This window comes from Tauraco erythrolophus, chromosome 4 (genome assembly GCF_009769465.1).
Source record: "Tauraco erythrolophus isolate bTauEry1 chromosome 4, bTauEry1.pri, whole genome shotgun sequence".
NCBI classification, from domain to species: Eukaryota; Metazoa; Chordata; class Aves; order Musophagiformes; family Musophagidae; genus Tauraco; species Tauraco erythrolophus.
This window is the reverse complement of record NC_141468.1, coordinates 84,090,354-84,111,900: the sequence shown is the minus strand read 5'-3', so window position 1 is coordinate 84,111,900 and position 21,547 is coordinate 84,090,354. Positions and strand designations below refer to the sequence as shown.

Sequence of the window (21,547 nt, the reverse complement as noted above, 5' to 3'; positions counted from 1 at the left end):
CTCTTCTCTTCTCTTCCTATCCCATCCCATCCCATCCTATTCTACTTCTATTCTATTCTATTCTATTCTATTCTATTCTATTCTATTCTATTCTATTTCTATTTCTATTTCTGTTGTCATCTTTCAACATCGTTCAGGTTAAGTGAATATGGTGCCAGGGCCGCTCAGGTGGATTTTGTGCTTCCTCAGCTGCTATTTGTAACAATTGTGGGCTGTTATTTCCAGAGGAGACACCTCACTGTACATTGCGAGGGGCTGAGGAGGGCAAGATGGAGAGGCTGTGCAGGCTGTTACTGTGAACCATCCAACTGTTTCACTGTTTGGGTTTTCGTCATGTTTTCTGAGGTGCCAAAATGCCCACTCATTTGGTCTTTTCTTCCAGGAACAATACATTTTTATTCACCAGTGTGTGCAACTGATGTGGCAAAAGAAGAAGCAGCAGTTCTGCATCAGCGATGTCATATACGAGAACGTCAGCAAGTCCTAGTGCAGAGGCAGAGGTGGTAAGTCAGGCCAGCCTGGCCGCATGCCGTGCCCACCACCTCACATCCCGGCTGCCCAGCAGCAACCAGCATCACTGGGGTTTGCTCCAGGAGCTTGGCTGGGGGTCTGGAGCTTTCTGCCCAGGCCCCAGAATGAGGTCTGGGGCCTCATTCCCCTCTGAGCTGATGGTCACGTGGAGAGTGAGAGGAAAAATCCCTCTAGCCTCTCGCAGTAAATAATCCACTGTACTGTCCACGGGTGTGTTGGCTCGCTCATCTTTCCGAGAAAAAGAGAATCAGGAAATCCTGAGTGAGCCGTCTAACCATTCCCTTCCACTTGTCCTAGCACGCTTCACAAAGTCAAAAAGAGGGGAGGACTTTGTATCTTCTGTCATTCTCAAGTCACTTCCCAGCCACCGGGCCCTGGAGGCCAGCAGAGGTTTGGGGGTGCTCCGCCAGCACTGCTGTTGTGGCAGCAGAGCCTGCTGGGGGGCGAGATGGTCACCAAACAGCTCCGGGACGAAACCCTGGCCAATTTTTTTCATAAGACTAGAGCCAGGGAACAGCTTCTGGTTGGTACCAGACTGGTACCAGACTAGCACTAACTGGTACTACTGTTGGTGTAAGCGAACCCACCGTCTCGCCTTGCTGCTGAGCCCCCGTGGGAGCCCGTGACCTGTTGCAGGGGACCAGCCTGGCCCCGGCCCTGGCTGCACGGACTCACCAAGGGCTTTGCCAGCCCTCTGGCTAGGAAGAGCACGGCAGCAAGCGTGTTTCCTTACACCGCGGGGACAACTCGCCAGGACACGCGGCACCATGGTGCATTAGGTGGTGGCAATAAACCAGCCACGTCCATAATGTTTGCTTTTGGGTGAAGCAGGAACTGTTAACTATTTCCTTTTTTTTATTTCTAAAAGGTTCTGTGGTGTTCTTTTCCAGGTGAGACCATGAAGCACACCCATCTTCCCTTGCTTCCGATGTTTTTTTTCCCGTACGACGGTTTGAACGGCCAGTTGTTGTGCCGCAAGAGACCGCTGCTTCGCGGTACACGGACAACGAGAGAAAGAAACTTTTAACTTTCTGAAGCACTGGGGAGACAAAGCCTTAACGAGCCTGCGGTGTCTTTTGAACTGTTTTAATTTCTGGACATTTTTTTTAAAATACTGGACCAAATTCAACTAAACAACGTGAAGGAAAAGACGCTGTAATATGTGCATAACATAGATTGCTCCAGAGTCTTGGGTTTTTGTTTGGTACTTTTGGTTAATATTTTTTAAGGTTTTTTGTTTTGTTTTGTTTTGTTTTTCTTGTGCAGGTTGGGCTTAAGGTTAAAGTAAGTGCAATATTTTTTTAATGGTTGACTGAAGAGCTTTCTTCATGTGTCACTGGTCTGTGCTGATGTCCATAGCAGAGCAGGCATTGTTAGTATCTAATAATACCTCATTAGTGAATAGCGAGGCATGAACATACATGAAGAAATCTGGAGATCGTGAACAGAAAAAGGGGTGTGTGGGGGGGGTTGGGGTTGCTGGGTACGTGGATTTGACTGTTTCCTACAGCACTGATGTACGTGGGGTCGGGGGGGGGGAGCACAAGACCCAAGGAACAGACTGACAAGCAGAAATCCAAACCATGAAGCCTGCAGCCGAAACAGGCAGCCGACACGGAGAGACGGGGTGGTTTCGGTTCTTGACTGTGCTACTACTAATTAAGCAGAAGGATCGCACTTTTCGCCAACCTTTTCACTAACGCCACTGATGAGGCTCTTGTTTAAGATGAATCGAACCGAAGTGCAGCTGAGTTTCAAGCTGGGATATCTTAAGACTCCATTACTACAGCGTTTAACTGTTCGAGCAGTCTATGGTGCCTATACCCCTCATTTGTTTATTATTTTTAATAAGTATTAACCCTGTGTAAAAACGTGAAGCTGATTCAGGTTGGGGAGGGGTGGAAAGAGAGGGGGGAAAAAAAAAAAAGTGCTTTAACAGATGTAACTATTTCTCCAAGCCAGGAATTCATGATGTTACAAACCAAGGTTTTGGCATGTGAAGGGCTGGTTATCACTTTATTGCTGTGAGGCTGCCAAAGCACCGGTATGGATTCCTGCAGGGGCTTCGGGGTCAGGGCGGGGGGCTCCTTTCTTTTTTGCTGTCAGTTTCAGTTCTAGTCAGAATAATTAGCTATATATATTTTTTTTTTTTTTTTTGGTCTGTGTATAATTCCAGTACATCATTGTGTATTGTGACATGGATGCTGTCAGAATGGATGTCGATGGCATTTTTTGTAACCTGTTGCTTTGTGTCACCTCATTGGAAGTTAGCAGCAATGGTACTCAATGTAAACAAACGAACTTGAACTGAAAGTAAACACACTGGATTGCTTACCTGTGAAGAAGTCACTATCAGCAAAGCAGCAAACACACCTACATATGCTTTTTATTCGCCCCACAGCCTGCTATCACCTGTCCAGGTACCAGGGTGTAGTTCGGTAGCTCAGCTACTTCCAGGAGCCTGATAACCTCTTTCAGTTGATATTTGAATTTTTTTTTTCCCAAAGAGTTAACTCCACTAGCAGGTAAATAGGTGTATATACCTTTAATATCTACTTTGTCATCGTATTGGTTACAATGGAAAACTTCTTTCAAACTATCCCAGCTCTATTATGCCAAACTGCACAGACTTAACATAATCTTCCAAATAAAACAGGTTCTTGTGAAGGGTACTGAAGAAACGGGACTCTACCTCTGATTATTAAATGGGTATGATATGAATTGCACCCCCTTCTCTATCCATGCATCTAATACTATTTCCACAGTTTCCACTAAGCCCAGTCCTAAAGCAGAGGACTTATTTTATCTTTAAATAAGATGCCCAGAGATGGATGCAAAGGGCAGAGCACCCTGTCTTCAGGGAGCAGACTGCTAACAAGGAGGACTTCAATGGTACATGTGTCTCTCTTATTTCAGCAGCACACCTCAGCTGGAGGGCTTGCCGTTTCAGCAGGAACAGCCAAGATTTGTCTGGCCTAATTTGAACAGAAGACAGAATTATAAATGAGCACTTGCATTCAGACCTTGCCTTCCTGCTTTTTTTAAAAATATATTCCCGAGTTTCATTATCTGTTTACTCAGAAAATACGTTCACAACCCTCTAGAGAACTAGCAGGGGGAAAAAAAAAACAAACCAAACCCAACCCCACAAATGTTCTTGCTTTCTCATCTACTGCCTCCTCCCTCCTGCTGGCCACTGCCCAGCGAGTCTACGTTTATTCTGTTATCACAGACCAGAGTGAGCAGGTTACTTTTAAACCATTCATGTGCACACAAAATATCCCAGTGTGAGCTGGCTGTGACAGAAGCTTGGCTGAACGTGACAGGGTACAAGATTGCTGCAAAGATGCCAAAATCACACTGAATAGCCTGAATTTACTAGATGGTTTTTGAATGCATGTCAAAAAAAAAAAAATATTCCATTTGTACAGTAACAGGTGTGTATTTTTCCTTTAGTAGCTACTTAACCACAAAACTCAATTACAATGAAAACTCCTTCAGAAGAATACCTTTTCCTACCCCATGCAGTACACAACACAACAAGGTGTGTTGGGATGGCAGTGGAAACCACTTCTCCCAGAGCTCAAAATACAAGTAAAGCAATCAACAAGTCTGGGAGACGTTTTGTTTCAGAAGACTCAGCCTGAACTGACATGTCATACTTTTGGTTTTACCTTGTCATGCTCCTTGAAGGCGTGTCCACAATGTTTTGGACTCCTGCTGCATGTTGGTACCGTTTCCAGCATCTTTCAAAATAAAACTTTTAAGTCATCGCAGCTGGAAAGCTGTCTGAAGCTTCAGGTTTTGTAAGTTTTTTTTAATTACGGATTTCATGCCTACAGCTCTATATTGATCTGCTGTTCTTACAGCATCCACTGACCCAGATGCATCTAAAAGCAGCTCTGCACACTGAGTGACCATTAATCAAAACCAGGGCAGGTTTTCTGCTTGTTGCTCCATGCTGTGCATGCCTCCATGCAAGGAACAGACAAGTAAACCTAAGGACATGTCTTAGAAGACCTGAGAAGTTCTTAGCACTTAAAGACCAAGTTGCCCCTTGTCAAATATTCAACGTCATAACCTTATGCACCAAAACCAGCCCTTCCCTCCCTCCTCATTCAGTTCATTAACCACAGCATCACCCCACCTCCCTCCCACTTCTAACTTTCAAAGGGCTTGTGTGAAAACAGTAGTTTCATTCAGGCAGGCAAAAGCTGTTCCTTTTGGCCATTTCTTGTGAGAGGGTAACGTTGGTGCTGTTGCTGGGAGCCGGGCATTTGTGCTTTGCTCAAAATGAGTCGTGAGGAAGCATCTAGGAAGGCTCCTCATTCTCTTTTCTCTCCTCTTTTAATTTACAGGTATTATCAAGAAGTAGAAGCATAGATCTAGTATCCTAATTTTGATCTGGAAGCTGAGGAAGCAGTAAAAGGCCAAAGTTGCAACCAAAGCATGTTGACTACAGAGAAACTTCAGAGCCAAAGGCAATTAAATAGGCACTTATTAGCTAGAACTTAACAGAGCAGCAATAAATTTTCAACACGTTTGTGCAAGATTTAAATACAGGACCCAATGAATGCTCACAAAGTCCCTCATGCTTGCACTTCCTCTACATTACACTGTTGCTTGTATGTGAAGGTGGGAGGCTGAGCACAGAAATAGAATCATAGAATCATAGAATGGTCTGGGTTGGAAGGGACCTCAAAGATCATCTAGTACCAACCCCCCTGCCATGGGCAGGGAAATCCTCCGCTACACCAGGTTGCCCAAAGCCTCATCCAACCTGGCCTTGAACACCTCCAGGGAAGGGGCATCCACAACCTCCCTGGGCAACCTGTTCCAGTGCCTCACCACCCTCAATGTAAAGAATTTCTTTCTTATATCTAACCTAAATCTCCCCTCTTTCAGTTTAAATCCATTGCCCCTTGTCCTATCACTACATGCCCTTGTAAAAAGCCCCTCTCCAGCTTTCCTGTAGGCCCCCTTTAAGTACTGGAAGGCTGCTATAAGATCACCCCAGAGCCTTCTCTTCTCCAGGCTGAACAGCCCCAACTCTCAGCCTGTCTTCATAGCAGAGGTGCTCCAGCCCTTGGATCATCTTCGTGGCCCTCCTCTGGACTCGTTTCAGTAGCTCCATGTCCTTCTTGTGTTGAGGACTCCAGAGCTGAACACAGTATTCCAGGTGGGGTCTCACGAGAGCTGAGTAGAGGCACAGAATCACTTCCCTCGACCTGCTGGCCAAATAGTCTGTCAAATACTCACCACGTGTCAGATTCGATCCTTAGACAGGGCTGCTTGTTTCATGTTTCAGCCACTACAGAGACTTCACACTTGAGGAAAAACATAAATAGAAAATCTGGGCTCTTGTAAAACAATGGCTTGGCCAGGAACATGGGTTCCCTTCATCATCATGTTTCCCTTATGCATGAGACACAGCCCAGGAAAATGAGTGGAGATACCTCCTTGAACAAGGGTCTGGTATTCAAGCGATATCTTATTTCTGTATATGTCTTAAAAACCTTAAAACTCAAAATGCTTTTACTTCCCACAATAAAAAGAAATTAAAAGTTCTGCCAGTTGCAGGTTTCCTAATTAGAAAGATTTAATCCACATCATATTAATTCATAAGTTTCTGTTTGTTCCCTTAAAGTACGGATGTTACCGTCCAGCAAAGGACTTCCCAGGACTCTTTCAGAGTTTCACAAACACTGATGAACACACTAAATATCACTCTGCACATTTCAGAATATCATATAATTTGGATATCTCCTTCATAAACCACTGATTCCTGCACACATCAATAACTTGGAAGTTCCCAAAACCAGCAACTTCCATACAGCACAACAGTTTGGAGCAATAAAAGTATGTTTAAAAAACTTATAGGTCACAATTTGTGTTTAACATTTGACTTGCTAGACAGCAAGTAAACTGTTCCACGTGTCAATATTGGTTAGAAATGTTCTTCAGGAATTAAATGTGAGGTTTCACAGCGGGTTTCTCTCCCCATGGTGTCCCCAGAGGAATAAGCAGACTAAAGAGGTGGGAAGAAGCACCTTGCTGATGTTAAAAGTTATTTGCTTAGAAAACATAAAACTGCTGAGAAAGCATAAAGCTGCTAAAACACTCTCCCCTCCACCCAGTTAAAAAGGCAGACTTGATGGCAGCAAAATAGTAAAGTAGTTCCAGGTTATCAAACATGGCTCCTTTTTCCCACATCTAAGGCGGCACTTTTTTGACATTTTAGAAACTATTTTGCTTCCTTTTGAAAGACACCTTTCATGCATCACGTCTTTCTAAAACATTAGTGTAAAAAAAACCCCAAAATCACTGCTCAAATCCTAAAGAAAACATTTTGAATGAAACACTGCGTTAGGCCACTGTTTTCACTTAAAACACTGACAATTTGAAGAAAACATTTTATTTTCGTTTGAGGAACCCCATATGAGATGGCCTTTTGATTTCTCATAACTGTCAACAAGCTGAAAATTCAAAAACTGCACAGCAGAGAGATGAAGCTCCCTGCAGTGCCATAAGCCATCAAGGAAATTCCAGCAAAAAGGGGAATAATCTGCCTTAATGCCAGTCAGATTTCACAGACTATAACACAGAAATCATAAAGTCTAGTCAGCAAAGTTGAAGGGTAAATACAACTCCAGTTGTACTAGGCTGTTAAGTCTTTAGCAGTTAATTTAAAAACTATGAAAAACACAAAGTGATTGCTATGGCAGTTGGAATCTTCAGCTTGGGATTCGTCACTTCTTGACCCATTTCTGGATAAGACTACGTTTAAATGAAGAAAAAAGATAAGTAGAAGAAAAGAAGAAAAATTATGTAGGTAGAACCTACGTACTTTTCACAGGTATAAAGAGTATATATTAACCCCCCAAACCAACCCCCTAACCCCCAGATTATTCTGCTTATCCCTGAAGTACGTGGAAGGCGTTTCCTGTTTTCCTCTTGACTATCTCCCAAATGCCTCTGAGCAGACTGACCACACTCAAACTGACCACTAGAACAGCTACACAGGCACCAAGCTTCAAAAAACCAGTTGTGAAGCCACCTCTCTTCTCTCAGAGGTGAAACATGGGTGCTTCCTCCAAGACCTCTGCATGCCAGACTCCACAAAGCCTGAAGACTCTCAAGAGCTGATGCCTCCCTGTGGGCAAAAGCAAACCATCTGTGGAATGCTACAATAAGCTTGCAGAGAAGATGAATATTGGCTTCATGTTTTGCTAATTAGCAGAGGAATAGAGGTGCAGGTAACCAGCACGACACCTTTTATGGAATCAGACATACTTTCCCTGAGAAAATACAGTGACTCTAATTTTTAAATATGAGTTTCAAAGACCTTTTTAAAAGTTTCCTACTCCTGCCCTTACAAGTAACAAAGGATCTATGTAAGAGTAGCTTCAGATCTCCCTTTATTTTCTTAGTCATTCACCACCCAGTGTAGGGGACTGCTGTGCAGCGAACACTCTTCAGGCTAGGTATGGATGCTTACTAGAGAGGGTGGGGAAAAGGAAATGTTTAAATGTGAATCAGAGAATACATCAAGCCTTTGGAGGACCTGGCTTGACCTTTGATGATAGGACAGGCAGCGAGACAGACAATTTCCCCCCATAAAACTAATTATATAGGTTGAACGGATGCAGTTATCACGCAGGTGTGCTGGTTCAAATGTTTCCTATAGGGAGAAAGCAATCGAGAATCATCGTTTCTTTCACTGGGTAAGACAAGAATCCGTTTCTCAGTGATTGCTATGGCAGTTGGAATCTTCAGCTTGGGATTCGTCACTTCTTGACCCATTTCTGGATAAGACTACGTTTAAATGAAGAAAAAAGATAGGTAGAAGAAAAGAAGAAAAATTATGTAGGCAGAACCTACGTACTTTTCACAGGCATAAAGAGTACATATTAAATGTAAAAATATCCACAGACACATAATGAACACACAGAAGAAGTTTTTGTAAGGACATTTACAATAAATGGCACTAAACATCTTTATTAAGATTTTACTTTTTCTTTTATGAAAAATGGATAGGATTCTTTTTTTCCCTTGTACGCAGAGGAAGAGCAAACTACTGGCAAAAATGAAGAACACGTTCTTATTTTTGATAACCATCTTTGTAGTGACAAAGATACAACTGTTTAACAGACAAGAAATACTGTTTATTGCAGACTTTAAGCTGATTCATGTGAAAAAGGCACTATGAAACTTAATCAAACTAGACGATTAAATCTGAATTAAGTGATATTATATATTATATATAATACATATATTATATATAAATCACACGACCATGTGAAATAACAGAACATTTTTGTGACAAAAATCATTGCATCTTCAAAAATAATATTTGCTGGAAGGGATGTTTCCTTTTCTCCTCCTTTTGCCTCCAGGAATCCACTTTCTCCAAAGATTACATTATAAAGGAACGATAGCTTTTTACATAAGGAAAAAACTGACATCTGGGATCAGCACACAAAGAAGTCTAGATTATACACTGTTCTTTTGATGGGTTAAGTTACAAGCAAAAAAAATGCAAGTATATTAATAAAATAAAAGTACTGTGAGTTGTTTCATGGCTTTCTACAGCAGATCTGATCACCTCTTTTAGCTGAGTTGTGTTACTATTTTCTAGTTGTTCCTTCTTGTGCAATATTATAGTTCATCACGAGTGAAGTATTGATAAAATCAATGTACAGGGTATTATTTTGCTATAAACAGCAACATTAGTAATAAAACATCTCGGGAGTGATGCAAGAAAGATTCAGCCTATGTTGGGCTGCTGTTCATTCTCTAAACCTTTCCTCTCTGCTGGCATCAACTAAACATCCTGCAGCCAAAAGCATGACAAGAAAGCCTGAGCCAAAAAGGCATAATTGCACACTACAGCAAGAGATGGAATTCAGAATCGTATTATTACTGAAGGGTTCAAATGCTTTTTTATTGCTGGCTCAGCTTCCCTCAGATGAATCACAAACAAAGACATGTTCCAGATAATCTGTCGTATTAATTCCATAAAGCCAAGACTCATCTTTGGGTGGAAATGAATCATGTGCTAATGTTTTCACCTGTCAGGAACCTCCATAGAATTTGCCATCTGTTTATTTTTAATGATGAGAAGCCAGCAGCAGGTACTTCTGTGGAGACTACTGTAAATTTTCTTTATGGTGGCTAGTTACTTTTACAATGTAATAAGACATTCCCCTTCACTGCTTCCTAAAGCAAAGCTGGATGGTATAATGCTACGGACAATGGAATTAAAGAAAGGAGGAAAAACATTTAGTGGCTGTTTCCTTCATCAAAGGACTCCACACCTGAATCTGTGGCAGCTGCACTGATTTTTTCTTGTCTCCTTCTCATGATTTCTTGCAGTTCTGAACTACCACTGTTAGCCTATAAACAAATAAAAAAGAAAAAGAGTTTACTCGTGGTTTTGACATAAGATGAAGTTCTTCTGCTAGCGTTTTATTAAGAGAGATGTTTGAACAAATTAAACTCACCTTGCAGCTCCAGAACTAAATATGCCTTAAGAATCTGGTTAAATAACATTTGGAATAGGAAAGTATTTACACCATCCTTAAATGTGGACCAGAAATGAACCGACAGACTATTAAAAGTGACAGCTTGACTTTTAGCGCTGCTGAGCATCTCTACTCCTCACACAAGCCTCTGGAAGAGTTGGATATCTATGGGGTGAAAGATGGCTTCAGTAAAAGCAGGGTTAAAGCTCAGCAAGTTTGTTAGGATTACACCCTGGAGTACTTAAAAATCAGGGCAATCGTATTTAGAAATTAAAGTACATAAACCCTTGGTGGGTTTAGATTGATGTAAACAAAAAATTCCTGCATGCACACGGGTTTGGACAGCCAAGGCCTAAGGATTCAGACAGCTGATCTTAGCATCCCACGTTACACAATACACCATCATGCATTTGCTGTTTAGAGACACAAGTTTCAAACTTAGAGCACAGTAATAAGAACTGAATCCTATTGCTATATTAGCAACAGTGCACTATTATGAGGACAAGGCTTTATTTCACCTTTTAGGGTGAAAAACAGGTTTGCTGAGCCAGCTGCAAACAGATTGCTTTGACAGTGTAAATGAAGTTGTTAGCAAGGCCAGGACACGTATCCACTAGAGCAGAACTTTCCACAGTGTGCATGACTGGAATAAAACTAGAGGATTATAAAGCAAGAGCCATACCCCGCTACTGTGTTATTCGGCTGTGACACGACCTTCCAAGCTTCAAAACTACCTTCCAAAATAGCCTCTGAATAAGGAAGCAGAAACTGTTTTTGAAGTTTGTGAAACAAATTTCAACACTGTTAAGGGCAGAATCCTTTAATTGATTCTGAACTCTGAAAATTTATCCATTCCATAAATTTAATTTAGATTTTTCCCATTATATCTATTACAATGCACTGATGCTGTTACCTGGCAGACAGGTTAGGTGTCCACAGAGAGGGAGCCTGGGATGTTTCTCCTAGGTAAATTACCATTGCTCTCTCCTCCCAGAGTGGAAGGGCAAAGCAAGGGGCTTATTATTGACTCCTGAAGGTGAGAGAGCACTTTTATTTGTCTTAATTCATCTTGTCCTTGCCTACTTCGTTTCAGATACAGAGCAAGTGCAGCAGCCACCCATTACTGAAGTCATGCATAAAAAACATCAGCAGATACCCGACAACGTGCTTTATCAGAGGTCACAGGGAAATGTTTTTCTGAAAATGACTGAGCAGCCGAGGCTGAAACGGTTTACCTTCCTGATAACATCAATAACAACATGACTGATGAGCTTGAAACGCATCTAAACCAACTGCAACACACCACGTGGCACAACACATCCTACTCAGAGACGGGGTACGGTGTAGCTAAGTAGCCTAGGGCTGTTCTTGGGAATACCGTTTTTGGAACAGACTACTAGACCTTGGCCTTACTGATTTACCCAGCTTAGGCTCTAACCAGATCATGAGGTATCAGTAAGCTCCATCGTTCAATCCCACTTGGGTGCCTGGGTCATTCTTTTCACTGAGGTGTCGAAGAGAGTAAGCTACTCTTCCAGGCAATTTGATGCACATATTAGGTAGAAACCATTTTTGGTTTAAGAGTGATGTGTGCCCATGCTTCCCACTGACGAGTAGGAAGACAACGAGAATGCGGACCTGAAACATCTCCTTCTGGAGATGATACTGCATCTCTATGCTTATCTTCTGCAGCGCTTTTCAACACCAGAGCTTGGAATGCTCAACAAAAGTTAAGGAAATGGACCCATAAAAACTCATAAACATGGAGACTCTTAATATTTTCACTTTGCAATGGAAACGTGAATCCATGTAGATGACTAGCTAAGTTGCTATGATGGGCTGTATCTGGTATATAATGTGAACTTCAACATTCTGGAGCACCCCAGAAAACAGCTCCTGGGGATGCTACTCTCATGAGTATAAAGTGTGCGGTGCGTCCTGCCTCCTCCTGAAGACATCAGTCTGCCACCACCATCTCCTCTGGCAGAAAGGAGGTGTTTGGCCCTGGCGAGGGCCAGCTCTCTGCTGTCCCACACAGAATTATCTTTTTGCTTTTGCTCAGCTGGGTGCAGAAAGCTGTTAAACTCAAAACACCTTTCCCACTCTTGCAGCCTGTTGACACAGGGGCCATTAGGAGTCTCGCTTCCTTGGATGTTTTAAACTCTGGTGTGATTCAGGGCTGAATGGAGTTATCGTGAAAATAAAGTAAAACTATTGAAGTTATGGTACCTATCATTTTTTTCCTCATAAGGGTAAAATTACTAAATTCCAACGACAATGAGAATTCTAATTACAAAACACCGAATTCCTCTGAGGTAGAACATCATCAGAAAGAAATTTGCAGCTGCATACAGGTGAAGATCTGGTTATCAGTATTTGGGAATACAGCCCCAGATCTGAGAAGCAGGGCTTTCACTAGCTTGTAGAAATGGTACAAATCCAGCAACACTTGTGGAAGACCCTGAGTAGAAACAATAAAGGAGTTCTGCAATGCTAGAGAGTGCGTGGGTTTGCTCTGTCTCTGGCTACTAATGTTATTTGTACTTAACTCCTGGGTCATTTAATGCAGTATGACACCAAAATACTACCTAAAGGATGCCACAGCTACAGAACTTCAAGAAAACGTGTCACTGATTCATCACGTAGGACAATTACTATGGTCAAACCCGTAAGCCAGTAACTGTTTATGAAAAGCAGGCAATAATGCTTGGCTGTAAAACAGGTCTGACATCAGTGCCACCCTGTGTGTCCTTAAATGCTTCTGTTATTAAAAGCATTTCCAGTTGGAGCAGGAAGAACATAGCCCTCTTTGGAACACCCAAGCTCGTCTTGGCTAGGTAACATGTAGACATTTTGGCTGAGAGTGACTCATATCCTATAGCTTCTCTTAAACGAGGACAGCCTTCCTAAATCCTGCAACTTGGAAGACTACAGAGGCAGGAAGGAAGATGCACCTTCACATTCTGGGTAATTCAGCAACTGACAGGCTAAAGCAATCGGGAATTGGGTAAATTCTGAAATTCATCACTTAAACCTCCAATAATTGAAGCAGAAATAAGTATTTCAGTGACGTTTTCACTAACAAAATCCAATGACCTTGTTTAACTCTCAGTACCTGCTTATTAACACTTGTAGAGTTTATTAGACAAGTTTTGACTGCTCAGTTTCCTGCAGAATGAGACCTAACTGAGCCAAGCAGAGTAACAGCACGGACCAAAAAAAGGAGAGACTTCTGCAATCCAGTGCAAATCTGCTTTTCCAACTGACTTCCACCCCAAAGGTGAAGAGTGCTTTCTTAGATACGTAAGTAAAGATTCATATAAATGCATAGCATAATCATGGAGTCACTTTTACACCCTACAGGACATAAGCAAGTCCTTTGACAGGACAAACAACTCTTACAAGTAAATGTTCTTTTAAGTGCAGAGTTAAAACCCTAATTTCTTTGATGTCCTCCACCAAGTCACCACTCCTGAGGTATATACCATATGTTAGTCTTTTAATCACATTCTGAAACACGTTGCTAAGAAATGCTGTATTTAAAAGAAAAAAATAATAAGGAAAAAAAACAAAAACAAACTACTTTAAAGTTCTAAACCATAAACCACAAACCACTTATTAATGATGATATGGAAGTAAATTTTTGTTTAAGTGATTTTAACAAGTTTTTTTCTTTTTTGCACTTCCATCTCAGTATCAGAGGTCTTATTTATGAAACTGAAATAAGATTGTTGACATTCCAGAAAAGTTGAAGAATACACATGTATCTTCACTAGGAAATGATGGATTGCACTGGACTTTAGTGACATATATTCCTAAGAATAACAATGAAATATTTCTCTCTTCCTCTCACAGAAAAACAGAGATTGAAGAAGGGAATAAAGCAAGTTTAACAGTGTTAGAAAGCAATGCTCTCTGATCTACACTGATCAGGTAAATTGTAAAATATGCATCATCTTAAACTTCTCTTTAAAAACACACCTGATGTTTAAAGCTTAAAATCATTTAAGCAAGATAGTTCCAGCTTCATAAGGGGACAAAGACACATTTTAATCTTTTTTCAAGGTTTTGTTTTAAACAGGATGTGAATACAGCTTCTCATTTGTGCTCATCTCACCCCTAGACAGTATAAAGCTTATTTCTCCACTTATCACAGTAAGTTTAAAAAAAAAATAAGTAGATGCATCTGCAATTTTCCTGATTTAAAATTGGAAAGCATTCTCCCTAGCACAACCCTGTATACAAGCTTTTAAGGTGTTTAAGGAACAATACTACTACAACTGAAGTAAACTGCTGCAGAGCAATGAATACAGAGATACAATACTTTTTATCCTTAACTTAGTAATTCTGCAAACACAGTGTCCACTCAGGAACCGCCAATACAGATGCCCCACCTTTCAACCTGAAAGGCTTCAAGATTCAACAGTGAGCTCACTCTACCACTTTCTCATGCCTAACAAATCACATCTCCCCTACACAGATAAAGCAAAACTTTTGTCACCACCAAAAGTACCAGGAGTACCTGTTTGTCCAAGTACCAGGCAGAGCAACAGGCAAGAAAAAAGGCATTTCACTCTGTTCTGTTGTTTTTCCCAAAGTCTTTTTTGGCTCACTTTGTTTTCTGGCAGCCTGATTACAGCATGGAACAACTTCAACTTGAGTACTACCATGCACTTCTTCTAAAGCTTTATGGACCCCTTTAGAAACGAGGAGAGATCTCACTTGGTGCTTTGAGGAATGCTGTTTCAACAGATTAATACCAAATAACTGAGGTATAAACAATGCTTATCAACATGATGGGAACTGAGATAAAAAAACAAACAGCTGCCTCACAGAAAGAGCTATTTAGGTCTATGGGTTCAGAAACATCGACCCAGCATAAGACGTACCTCCAAAGCAGATTTCTGTACCGTAATTTGGCTGTAGACTCTGGACCCTTCTGGGCAAACAGTCCTCAGTTCCTCTTTATTGAGGGAGAAAAGTTGAGCACCCGTCAGCACACCAAGGCTGTTGACAGTCCTGGAGCCACGCCAAGGGAAGAAATAAGAAATAAGCAAAATTACGCTGGCTAAGGGAGAGAAATACGTTGTCTTCATCCCACATTGTCTCAGGTAGGGCTACTAAATCAAGACTAAACTTCATGCAACAGGATACTTGAAGCCAGTTCATTATCTGTCATAACCAGTACCTTTTGTTGGAGGCTAATATATATATTTTTTTCTGAATATATATCTCTCTACATAGATCTAAAACTATATTCATATATAGATAGATAGATAGATCAAACAGACACCTATATGTACATTTAAAAAAACCCCTGTATTTGTAAAAACAGATTCTTTTTTCCAAGGGTATAGCTGATGTGTCTTGATTTTCAAAAGGCTGATGGATTTAAAAAGGGGGCAGACCACATCCTACTTAGTGACAGGAAAATCATTTTAAGACGACTTAGAATCATAGAATCATAGACTTCTTACATTTTCCTTCAAACTTACACAGGGTTGAATCCTTTGGACTGCAACCACGCTTTCACATCCTCAGGTGAAGAGTCGTAAGTGATGTTAACTACCGGGATGTTTGGTCGTGGCACGTGGAACTTCCTCTGGGCAGCGCTCCGGCCGATGGTGAGACGGTGAACAAGTTCATCCTGCACCTCTTCCATCTGCGATTTCCTGCCTAGAGAGAGAGATGCCCCACAGGAGTTATTCTCAAGGTTGCCTTACCAAAGTCAAGTCATTTCTTATACGTCACTTCAAATCTTAAACCGTATTTTTTTTCTTTAAAGATTCATTCACTAGATCTGACTGAATTATTGTTCTCTTTTTTTCCCTGGGAAGATTTCAGTATTCCCACTCCTCTCTTCACAAAACAAAACAAAAGCAAAAAAATGCCCCAAAATTCAACTGAGACCCTAGAATGAGGAGATGAGCTTGATGTCGCACAGAGGCACAGATCAGTCTGACAGCAACCAAGCTGTAGAAGAAAACGGGCACAGAGGGTTATTCAAATGTCATCATCTGCATTTCTTCATTTAGAATTACGATGTTTTAAAAATCAAAACAAAAAAGATGAGGAAGAATATAAGATTCCTTACACTGGGGAAAGGCAGCACTTTCCACAAACATTTTTTAACTGAAAGCTCAACTTTTTAGTGAAAATCAATGTAGGAAAAAAAAAAACCTCACTGCTGCTGACACATATCACCTTAGATCTAATAAGCTATTATTAGTAATCAAATTTTTGGAGGAGTTTAAAGAAATTTGAATTCACTCCAAGGCTGGAGTGACTGGGTAGCTGAAACAATGTCGCACTTCGCAATAAAATAAAAAACGTTTAAAAAAAAAAAGTAGCTGCTCTAACCAGAGACAAAGGAATTGGGCAAGATTTTTTTCTCTTTTTTTTTTTTACAAAAAACTGTACAAATTTGCTATCCCACAGAACCCATCAGTCTGAAGCATTTAGTTCAGTTGCTGGTCGATAGTAGGCAACGAACTGAAATGCTTTTCATGCATTTCAACAAAATCAATTATAACGACACTGAAAATTGTTTAAAATGAATATAAAAGGTCTATGGATAATTTCACGAAAATAGGTAGAACCCCAAAAGGGTGTAAATATCTCTTAAATACCTCTTTGGGCACTGAAAAAATGCTGAATAAGCACAGATAAACTCTTCATGCAGTAACTCCGGAATTGCTATAAAAATACTTTGACACACAACTTTCAACTGATTTCAAAAATTCTCAGGATTTCCTTGCCAAGATAGTTTTAGTCATCTTTACTCAACCTTCTCACTTTGATATACAAACAGTAACTACTGCACCTTCTCTGATGCACTGGGATGTTAAAAACTATTCTTTTTCTCCCATTACACTGATAGCAACAGAGGAAAATGACACAACTTCAATATGAAAAAACGGAAAGATAGCAAAAAAATGTGTCTTTCTCTACTTTCCTTTTATCTCCTTCCAAAATCTCTCCAAGGATCAATATCTCTAGCCAGTTAGACAAATAAAAACAAGCTTTACATAGGTTTCTAGGATTTTTTTTTTTAATCATCATCAAAAAAAAAAGGAAAAACCCTTGGTTTAGTCATTTTCTTTTTTCTTTTACAAAATAGCCCTAGGTTGAAAGTGGATAAAATATCTCTAGTAAAATATCTGAGGCATTCGGGCCCTATTGTGGTGGTGTTTTTTTTCCCCCAGAGTGTGGATCAGAAGCCAAAATGACATGTGCTCAGTGATATGTGAAGGTCTGAGATGGGATACACGAGTAAAGCCTTTAGGCAATGTTATCAAAGCATGCACCAGTTATTTTCCCAAACAGGAAGACAGCCAGAAAATTGCTATCTTCCTTCTATTTACACAGATTTTGAAAGACTTATGTCTTATCTAGACCAAGACTATGTCAAAAGACAAATATTTAGCTGTTAGCCAACAGATTCTTACTGGTGCTAGATGCATTATCATCAATAAATAAGACAATCTCGTCGTGAAGCAGGTACTACACCACGTGTTCTCTGCAGGGTTCAGGTGGGCATGTGGGCAGCAGGGGTACGGGCAGGGTTGCCCATTACCTTTGCAGAGGCAGCTATTCTGCAAGGACTGGGAGGTACCTGAAGCCCATTAACCGGGCTTGAACGACAGCTCCCGGGAGGGCACAGGACCTCTTGTGGGTGGCTGAGAGGGCCACAGATGTCTTGACCCCACCTGGAATACTGCGTTCAGCTCTGGAGTCCCCAGTACAAGAAGGACATGGAGCTGCTGGATTGAGTCCAGAGGAGGGCCACAAAGATGATCCGAGGGCTGGAGCACCTCTGCTATGAAGACAGGCTGAGAGAGTTGGGGCTGTTCAGCCTGGAGAAGAGAAGGCTCTGGGGTGATCTTATAGCAGCCTTCCAGTATTTTAAGGGGGCCTACAAGAAAGCTGGAGAGGGGCTTTTTCTGAGGGTGTGTAGTGATAAGACAAGGGGCAATGGCTTTAAACTGAAAGAGGGGAGATTTAGATCAGATCTAAGGAAGAAATTCTTCACTCTGAGGGTGGTAAGGCACTGGAACAGGTTGCCCAGAGAAGTTGTGGCTGCCCCATCCCTGGCAGTGTTCAAGGCCAGGTTGGATGAGGCTTTGGGCAACCTGGTGTAGTGAAGGGTGTCCCTGCCCATGACAGGGGGGTTAGAACTAGATGATCTTTAAGGTCCCTTCCAACTCAAACCATTCTATGATTCTATGTAACCTCTTAGCATGCAGTAACCCTTCACACCTCACACCCTGTACCTGAAACCAGGATGGTCTTCACGTTTTCCATCTGCAATGGATAGAGAAGGCCATGGTGGATTCAAGGAAACACACCTGGTACTGCAGGCAAGTCCATCTTACATGGAAATAAAATGATCATTTGTGTGTGTGTGTGTGTGTGTGTGTGTGTGAAACTCACCCTCCTTTTGTAACTGCTTGGGTTTCCGTTTTACCATCATGTGAGGTTCAGAACACGCACATGTAGAAAATGTGTAATTTAAACATTGGCTTAAAACGAAACATTTATCTGAAACACAAGGCTTTAAGGAATTTAAGGATTAAGCAAAACACACAAGGAGAAATACTTTTTTTTCTTGCTTCTTGGACAAACTTACGATCCACAGGAACTTGCTTCTGCCTCTGGGTGTCTCGTGCAACGCTCCCGCCGCTGTCGCTCGAGGTGCTGCTTTGGCGGCTGATGGTCACTGGCGCTTTGGGCACGGGAACTGGTATAGGTGCTGGTGCACTGGGAGGGAGGGGGACAGTGGCGAGGACTGGAGCAGGTGTTGGAGGCGGTGAAGGAGTAGCAGGAACTGGATCAGGCTGTTTTGCAACGTAGTCCGTCCGTTGTTTCTGAAAAGATGCAGAGAGACTCGGTTCGACAACGAACCTCAGACAAGAAGTCAGGCAAAGCCAGGTTTCTGCAGAAAACACTGGGATGCTTTGCACCACCTCACTTCATTTCTTGCAAGAAAACATCTTACTTGCCAGATATCGTTCCCAAATTTGCCACAACATCAACGTTTGACATCGGTTTCCTTTTCTGTCAGCCACAAAATTAATCTTAAACACATTTTTATATAGATGATTTCTATAAATGAAATTGTTTTTCAATTCCAGAGTTCTATTACCTGGCAATTTTGAACAGCTTTGGAGCTTATCAGTATAAACCCAAATATTTTGGTTGCCAATATTTATATATATTGGCAACCTGGTGTAGTGGAGGATTTCCCTGCCCATGGCAGGGGGGTTGGAACTAGATGATCTTTGAGGTCCCTTCCAACCCAAACCATTCTATGATTCTATTTTAGAAATGTTACGCAAAAAATAGCTAAAACCAAACATATCCAGCTACCCCTAAGCCTGACTAATGGTTTAACTCACAAATGTCACTGAGGTTGGGATAACACCATGTTTCTTGAACTGCAGATGCCATTTAAGCGGTTCCTGCTCCTCCTACCCATTCAGTTGTGCCATTTCAGCTACTTGTGTGATCACTATATGCCACCTCAACACAACAATTACAAAAAAAAAAAAACAACAACCCACCACGAACTACAAACTCCATAATTCTTGGAATAGGGCTGTTGGGTTGTTTCCCCTGACTTTATGTAATGTTCTAATAACATGCAAATTATCTTGCTGCTAACAACTAACTGGCAAGTGTCTCAAGAATAATTCTGGGGAATAGTTTCTTGTCTCCTTCTTTGCCTTTAGAATAGCACTGGTTACAAGAGGCATAGATTTTCCCAAAGCAATACCAGTGACAGACAAAGCCAGAAGTTCATAAGCAACCTTTGCTACCCTTTTCTTTCAAACAGTTCAAACTCCACATCTCATTATTTTAAAAGTGCTCCCTCTCAGCAGTTTTGGACTAACACAGCTTAAAAGTTTAATATTAAAGTTTGTTTGCTCAACAGGGATGCCTCATTTCTTAGTTATGAGAAGTCTGCTTACTCTGGTATGAAAATAGATGAGCGCATTCCCCAGATTCATTGCTCCTTCCTGAAATACTCTTCCCTATTTCCTTGGAGGCAGAGGGTTTATGGCAGATCAAGTAGGGAAGTATTTGTACGAGCCGTGTATGTTAGAATCTGAGCAGCACATCTCTGGCCTGACAAGTCAAACTTTCATTAAATGTCAGCAACAGCCCTTATACAGGAATCCCCAACCCGGTAAGTCTAAGGCATTTTTCTGTGAATGCAAACTGGGACCATTGCAGCTCAGCTATGCTGAGTTACACCAGCAGAAAATTTATCCCATCAGCTTCTATGGCCAGTCAATTAAGCCTAGGAAAAAAAGTCTTTTGTTTCCCTTTGATAATTTTTCACTTAAATTGTAGTAGTCAGCTGCTGGGGCAAACATATAGTCTTACAATAAACCTTCAAAACCCCATTAAACCTTTTCAGGTTTGGGGTTTTTGTTTTTATTTTGCTTTAGCACTTAGTTGTTCAAAGGCATTTGTCTCAACTACTTTGTGTTCACCTTGTGCAGTGCATTGGGGGGAGATTAAAAAAATATATCATTGACTTTTCTGTATTCTACTACTTCAGTGTTAGGACAAAAAATGCTTTTTAGAATGAAAAAAAAAGTGAAATGCATAATATAAAAGAGAACAAGCAGAACAATGTATATTTAAGAAACCTCTCCTTTGGTGGAAAGAGAGTGCCTACTAGGTATATAGTAAGTATACTTTAATTTATGATACACAGATGTACTATGGTATATCTAAAATCTCGTTAATTATTTTAAGAATTTCACAGATATTAAAATGTTCTAATGATATTCATATATTTTTTTAATCTTGTTCACAAATTCAAATTGCTAGACTGTTATCTCCACGATGTACCCTGATGTGTGCCCTCACCTTCTTAAACAACATGCAAGGAAAAAGCAGGGCTCTTTTTATCGTAGGGAGGAATCATGACAAACCAAGGCATCAACTGCACATCACCACAATCATAATCCAGAAAAAGTGATAGCTAAACACTGCACGTAGCTCTCAATGGATGCTACTGATGGAGTTTCAAACACATGTTGCACTGCAATCACAAGCCTCATCGAAACGACTTGCTGGAGTGAAAATAAAAATTAAACTGGAAGCATCACTCAAATTCTAAATTTACAGATGGAACCGCATTGAAATACACTTCACATTTTGTTGAACACTGACCAAAAGCCAATTATACATTCGAATCACATTAAACACTTCTTTTTTTAATTCTTCCTTTTTTAACTCCAGATCTTTTGAGGACATCCACACATTCATCCCATCACTTCTATTCATTGCTACAAACAAAACGAGCATGCACTATGGAATTTGGTAACTACACAGTCCAAGAGAGTCATTTTTGAGCTTCAACATCCGAAGAGTAATTTTGTTACCTCTGAAAGCTCTCCCAGCAGTTGCTGTGAGGAAAATGGAGTAAATCACATGGATGAGTATTGTTACAAAGGTAAAAAGTAACTGACTTGCAC

The 21,547-nt window shown here is 41.0% G+C and overlaps 2 protein-coding genes across 3 annotated transcripts in view; one reads left to right on the top strand and one right to left on the bottom strand.

Moving 5' to 3' along the window:
* The window catches only part of PTPRO (protein tyrosine phosphatase receptor type O), a 158,193-nt gene extending 157,706 nt beyond the window's left edge, over nucleotides 1–487 (top strand). Inside the window, exon 26 of the mRNA XM_086610604.1 lies at nucleotides 383–487. Within this exon, the coding sequence (XP_086466730.1) occupies nucleotides 383–487 (105 nt within the window). The remainder of the gene's footprint in view (nucleotides 1–382) is intronic.
* Nucleotides 488–9,813: 9,326 nt separating this feature from the next.
* Nucleotides 9,814–21,547, bottom strand: part of EPS8 (EGFR pathway substrate 8, signaling adaptor) — a 58,128-nt gene continuing 46,394 nt past the window's right edge. For both annotated transcript variants that reach the window (XM_086610602.1, XM_086610603.1), the window contains 4 exons: nucleotides 18,685–18,922; nucleotides 15,551–15,731; nucleotides 14,945–15,074; nucleotides 9,814–9,927 (listed from right to left, as the gene is read on the bottom strand). In XM_086610602.1, the coding sequence (XP_086466728.1) occupies nucleotides 9,814–9,927; nucleotides 14,945–15,074; nucleotides 15,551–15,731; nucleotides 18,685–18,922 (663 nt within the window). The remainder of the gene's footprint in view (nucleotides 9,928–14,944; nucleotides 15,075–15,550; nucleotides 15,732–18,684; nucleotides 18,923–21,547) is intronic.